At 39.9% G+C, this 6,708-nt stretch overlaps 1 protein-coding gene across 1 annotated transcript in view; it reads left to right on the top strand.

Annotated features, from left to right (window-relative positions):
• The first annotated feature begins 6,058 nt into the window (after positions 1 to 6,058).
• Positions 6,059 to 6,708, top strand: part of LOC106869040 (uncharacterized) — a 19,241-nt gene continuing 18,591 nt past the window's right edge. The window contains exon 1 of the mRNA XM_014914544.2: positions 6,059 to 6,163. Within this exon, the coding sequence (XP_014770030.1) occupies positions 6,100 to 6,163 (64 nt within the window). The 5' untranslated portion in view covers positions 6,059 to 6,099. The remainder of the gene's footprint in view (positions 6,164 to 6,708) is intronic.

Raw genomic sequence — 6,708 nt, 5'->3', positions numbered from 1 at the left:
TTACCTGAGCTGGACAGGTTTTCCTCAAGCACAGCAAACCACAGATTGTCTTGCTTTATTACATTCTCTGTGAGGTTCAACAGCTGAAGATCATTTTTCACCACTTCATCCTAAAATCTACCTAAGTTTTGTATATACTACCCCCCTCATCTCTCTCTCTCTCTGACTGGGTAACCATGTACCTCCTCTTCAGTAACACACCTGTTTCTATCCCTCTGTCACACACTAACCTCTTATCACCTGGCACAAAGCCACCTCCTCCCATGCCCACCTCTCAAAGGATCTTTGTCTTGCAAGTCACATGGTGACCCTGCTGCCAGTCCCCATTGTAAAGTGATTGGTGTCTGGAAGAGCATCCAGCTGTAAAACCTCTGCCAAAACAGGCCTTGCTGGTGTTGCTACCATGTAAAATGCACTCAGTCCACTCTGTAAGGGGGTTGGTGTTAGGAAGGGCATCCAGCTGTAAAAACCATACCAAAACAGACAGTGAAACCTGGTCCAGCCTTCTGCTTAACCAGCCCCTTTCAGCATCCAAAATATGCCAGCAAGGAAAGTGGAGATTAAATGATGATGATGAGGAGGAGGAGGATGCTGGTGGTGGTGGTGGTGGTGATATACATCCCTCTATTATACTTCAGCCTCTCAACTGGCACAAAGCCCCCCTTCCTCAATACTACTTCCCCTCCCAGTCAGAGGTTTTTGTCATTCAAGTTACTTGGCAACTCCACTGTCAGTGCCACATAAAAGGCACCCAGTAGAGCACTCTGTAAAGCGGTTGGCATTAGGAAGGGCATCCAGCAGTAGGGGCCATACCAAAGTGGACAACAGAGAGCCCCTTTGGTGGGGTGTTTCACAGGATCTAATGGATCAGAGGACAATTTCTTGTATCAATGTCCAGGTTTTGACATACTTTCTGTGGCTGGATATCTTTCCTGATATCAACTACTTTACCGGGCTTTACTGGGAGCAGTTTTTCATGGCACCAGCACCTGTGGGGTTACCATGTAACTCACAAGGTGAATGAGTAATGGTGGTGAGGAAAGATAGTATTAATGAAGAGACAAGGGAGAGGGGAACAGGAAGAGAAATGTTCAGGGATCAGTGTTAGAGAGAGATGGTTCAGTCCTCAGCCTTCTTCTATTCATCATATCCCTACAGGCCTTCACAGAGGAATTTCAGAGTGACTGTTAATGGGAACTCCTAAATATATATATGTATATATATATATATATATATATATATATATATATATATATATATATATATATATATATATATATATATATATCATCATCATCGTTTAACGTCCACTTTCCTTGCTGGCATGGGTCGGACAGTTTGACTGAGGACTGGTGAGCCAGAGGCGCCACCAGGCTCCAATCTGATCTGGCAATGTTTCTACAGCTGGATATCCTTCCTAATGCCAACCACTCTCAGAGTGTAGTGGGTGCTTTTACATGCCACCGGCACAAGGGCCAGTCAGGCGGTTCTGGCAATGACCACACTTAAAAGGTGTTTTTACGAGGTACCTGCACAGGAGCCAGTCCAGCTGCACTGGCAATGACGACGCTTGAATGTTGTTTTCCACGTGCCACCGGCACATGTGCTGGTAAGGCAATGCTGGCAACAATCATGCTCAAATGGTGCTTTTTACATGTTGCTGGCATGGGAGCCAATCCATGGCCCTGGCAATGATCACTCTTGGATATGCTTTTAACGTTCCACTGGCACGAGTGCCAATCAGGCAGTACTGTCATCGGCCACATCAGCAATTTTTGATTTGTTTACACTTGCCTCAATAGGTCTTTGTAAGCAAAGTTCATTGTCCAATGAATGAGGAGTACTTATAAGTGGGCCGGTTACACCCCACGTTTGGATGTGCTTTTAACTTTCCACTGGCACAAGTGCCAATCATGCAGTACTGTCATCGGCCACGTCAGCAATTTTGATTTTGATTTTGATTTTGATTTCACTTGCCTCAATAGATCTTCACAAGCAAAGTTTATTGTCCAATGAATGAGGGGTATTCATAAGTCGGCTGGTTACACCCACTGGCATAGGGCATGGGTTATGGTCTCATTTGGCTTGTCGGGTCTTCTCAAGCACAGCATATCTCCAAAGTTCCCGGTCACTAGTCATTGCCTCGGTAAGGCCCAATGTTTGAAGGTCATGCTTCACCACCTCATCCCAGGTTTTTCCAACAAGGTCTGATCAAAAAGTATTGGGACTGGTGTTATAAAAAAGAAAATTACAAACAGACCAATTTAGCATTTAATCTCCTTTGACGTATTCCTCTCTTGAAGCTACAGACTTTATCCAGTATCATTTCTATAGATGGAAGCATTCCTGGAACTCCTTTTTTTAGGATAGTAAGCAGCTTCCTCATCACATTCTCTTGACATCTTGAAATGATGTTCCTTTCAAACGGGATTTGATTTTTGGAAAGAGGAAAGAGTTGCAAGAGGCGTGACCAAGGGAATAGGGTGGTCGTCAGACGGGGAATGTTGTGCTTGGCCAAAAACTGCTGCACATGGGGCACTGAATGGGCAGGTGTGATGTCATGGTGATGTTGCCACTTACTAGATGCATGCAATTGTTCTTTTCTGACAAACAGCATCCTACAAGCACCACAACATATTACAGTAGTACTCCTTGTTAACTGTCTGACCAGGTAGGGCATGCTGATGATGACCAATGCCCTCGTAGTCAAAGAAGACTGTGTCACCATATTGCTGTGACTTGTTTGCACTTCCTTTGTTCTTGGAGAGGCTGGAATCTTCCACTGTGAGGATTAAGCTTTGGTTTTGGGATCATGGTGATAAACACATGGTTTGTCACCTGTTCTGAGGATTTTCAAAAGTTTCCATCTTCCTTGACACAATCAAGGAGATTCTGTGCAGTTGAAACCTGATCTTCTTCTGGTCATCTGAAAGCAGTTTTGGCACAAACTTGGCAGACACATGTCCCATTCCCAAATCTTAAATAGGAATGGACTGAACTGAGCTGCAACTAATGTTTACATCCTCCGACAATTCATGCTCAGTGATGCAACAGTCTTTCCAAACAGCTGCAGATACATCTGTGATGTTTCCATTAGTTCTGCTGGTTGTGGGTCTCCCGGAACATGTGCCACTGTTGACATTTTGTCAGCCATCTTGGAAACATTTGAACCACTCATACACTCATGTCCAGCTCATACACTCCTCTCCTATACACTTTCTGCAATTTTGTGTTGGTCTTTGCTCAGGTTTCACCAGTCTTTTGGCAAAATTTCATGCAGCTTCTTTCATAAATTTTCTCTGTCATGTACAGACTCAGTCACCTAACGGAAGCTATCAACTACATGTGATTCCATCACATGTAGTTGATCACATGTGATGGACTCTGTTTTCTGTACATCTTCAGTGTTTATTGCTCCTGTGCATCTGCCACACAAAAACTATTTTCCCAGTTAACCTTCCTTTGGTATTCCTGCACCTTTTATGTGTCCATAGCTTACACCAGGTACATTGTATGGAGTTTCTACCTACGCCTTTTCTACAGAGCGAGCAGGATCATCTACCTGAAGGGGTTTGTGATTTGTCTGCCATCCTACTTACTAAGACTTTGGTTTTTGCTAGGTTAACTCTAAGGCCCTTTGATTCTAGATCTTGCTTCCACACTCTAAACTTCATCTGGTAGTGACTCGGCTATTAGAGCTAGGTCTTTAGAGGAACTCCCAGGGGCACCCTGTCTTGAATTCATCTGTTAATGCCTGGAGGACTATAATGAATAAGAGGTGGCAGAGGACTGGTCCTTGGGGAACCCGTACTTCTACCCGGAATTCTTCACTGTACTCATTGCCAACCCTCACCTTACTGACAGCATCCCTATACAGGGCTTATACAGCTCTTACCAACCACTCATCTATTCCCAGTTTCCACATTGACCACAAGATAAGGGATCGGGATATATATATATATATATATATATATCATCAATATATATCATCATCATCATCATATATAATATAGATACCAGAGGTAGAGTAATATTTGTTATATTTCTGCTGCTTTTATATTATATAGATAGATAGATAGATAGACATATATACATCTCTCAATGTATATATATACATGTGTGCATGTATATATATTTTTTAAAGAGGCCATAGGCCAGTAGGGTTGGAAGAAATGCTGTAGAGCTAAGCGCTTTATGAATGGGAAACCTTGGCTAACCCCATAACTATCTTTAATTGCTCTACTGTTTCTATTCCGGACTGAAGATTTACTGGCAATATCATCATCATCGTTTAACGTCCGCTTTCCATGCTAGCATGGGTTGTAGGACCACCTGAGGACACTGGCAGAGATGAGGAAAGAATCTATTGCACTCTCCTGTCTGCTGTGGTCTTTCATTTGTTTCAGTCATTTGACCGCAACCATACTTATTCTTTGTAAGCCTGGTACTTATTCTATCAGTCACTTTTGCCGAACTGCTAGGTTACGGGGACGTAAACACACCAACATCAGCTGTCAAGCGATGATGGGGGGACAAACACAAATATATATATACAACAGGCTTCTTTCAGTTTCTATCTGCCAAATCCACTCACAAGGCTTTGGTCAGCCGAAGGCTATAGGAGAAGACACTTGCCCAAGGTGGCATGCAGTAGAACCGAATCTGGAACCATGTGGTCGGTAAGCAAGCTGCTAACCTCATAGCCACTCCTGCACCTTATATGTATATATATAGATATTTAAATATTTAAAACCATGGTTTATATGTTTACCTTATTAGTTGAACTTTCTATAGATTAGTAACTAACCAGCATTTTCATTGGATTTATGATCCCTTAATGAGGTTTATTACTTTTACCTGATTTTATATATATATATATATAAGGGCATCCAGCTGTAGAAACTCTGCCAAATTTAGACTGGAGCCTGGTGTTGCCATCCTGTTTCACCAGTCCTCAGTCAAATCGTCCAACCCATGCTAGCATGGAAAGCGGACGTTAAACGATGATGATGATGATGATGATATATATATATATGGATGTATGTATGTATTCACACATGCACATATAAATACATACATATTTTTTCATAAATAGATACACATATGTAAACATATGTGCATAAATACACACACACATATACACACATACAATTACATACGCGCATATACACACACACACATATATATATATACACATACACATACATACACTTACACACGTGTGTGCGTGCGTGTTTGTCATAATAGTGCGATGTAATTATTGCCGCTCAGAGTTCCGCGGTGTTCCCCAATCGAGTGACGATGGTCGCCGTCAAGAAACTCTGAGTATTTACCAAAAGTAATCTTAGCGCAGCACTACAAGAAGTGTAGTATACATTCGTCCCTTGTATCGATTAATTTTCTCTATTGTTTGGGAACTAAAGCATGCATGTTTATACACATACATATGTACACACACACGTGCGTGTATATATATATATATATATATATATAAACACACACACACACACACACACACATATATATATATATACACACACACACACGTATACACAGATGTTTTTAGGCATATAAGCGCGCGCAGACGTCCAAACGCATTGTTAAAGAATTTAGTAAATATTGAATATATCTATATATATATATTTACATGTATGTATATGTCAATATATATAAATAAATATACATTATATATACATTATATATATATTATAAGTATGTCTGTATACAGCTGTAACCCCGTCTACCTCCACTCCCCACCCTCCCTCTATATTATCGTTAAAAATATTGCTTTGTTGTACCGGTCGGTCGGTTGGTCGGCTGGTCGGTCGGTCATAACGTTTTAAACATTATTTTTATTTCGTCTTATTTTTCGTTTTCTCTTATAAGGTTGTAAATATTCTTGCAAGAAATGGATTTAGTAAGTACTTTAAAAGCAAAAAAAGAAAACACACCAAAAACACTGATTCATTTCTGTGCATTGTTTTGTGTTGTGATGAAGAAAGTAGTTTAAGAGTGAAAGAAATACTTTGGTAACAAGATTATTTGTAGTTTTGAAAACGAGGCTTAGCAGACGAGACGCCGAAATTACAAGTGAGAAAAATGGCGACAGGAAAGCTGAAAGGAAAACCTTGGAAAAAGTCGAGAAAAGGGACAGGAATCAAAGGTGAATTTCATTGAAAAGTATATAGAACCAGGCTTTGGTAGTTAATGAAACGATTTGAGCTGTATTGGATGATTTTCTAGTGGATTTAATAGGTTCAATGTGTTTATGTCGGCTGCTACGGGGAAACTCGAAGAAGTTTTGCAGTTGTTTTCAGTTTTCGTCTTCTTGGGATTCCATTCGCTTTCTCTCCCTCGATTATTCATAATTTTATATATCGATACACTTATATAGCTCTTCGTTAATTTCTGTCAATCACAGAACCTATCCACACATTTCTAGAAGCATACGTTTTTAAATATTAAGTGTTATATTTAATTATAAAAGAAAAAAAGTAAATATATTTATGTATATATCTATGTATGTATAGAATTCAGTATAAACACGTGTGTGTATATATTTATGTATGTATGGAATATATATATGTAAAGATATTTTTCAAAGCGTAATATATACATATAGAAATATGCACATGCAGTCATTATTTGTCTATATGTAAAAACACGTGTGTGCATATATATATATATACATATATATATATATATATA

The sequence above is a fragment of the Octopus bimaculoides genome, chromosome 4 (genome assembly GCF_001194135.2).
Source record: "Octopus bimaculoides isolate UCB-OBI-ISO-001 chromosome 4, ASM119413v2, whole genome shotgun sequence".
In the NCBI taxonomy this organism is placed as follows: domain Eukaryota; kingdom Metazoa; phylum Mollusca; class Cephalopoda; order Octopoda; family Octopodidae; genus Octopus; species Octopus bimaculoides.
Note: the sequence above shows the minus strand (reverse complement) of the source record. Positions and strands in the feature narration are given on the sequence as shown.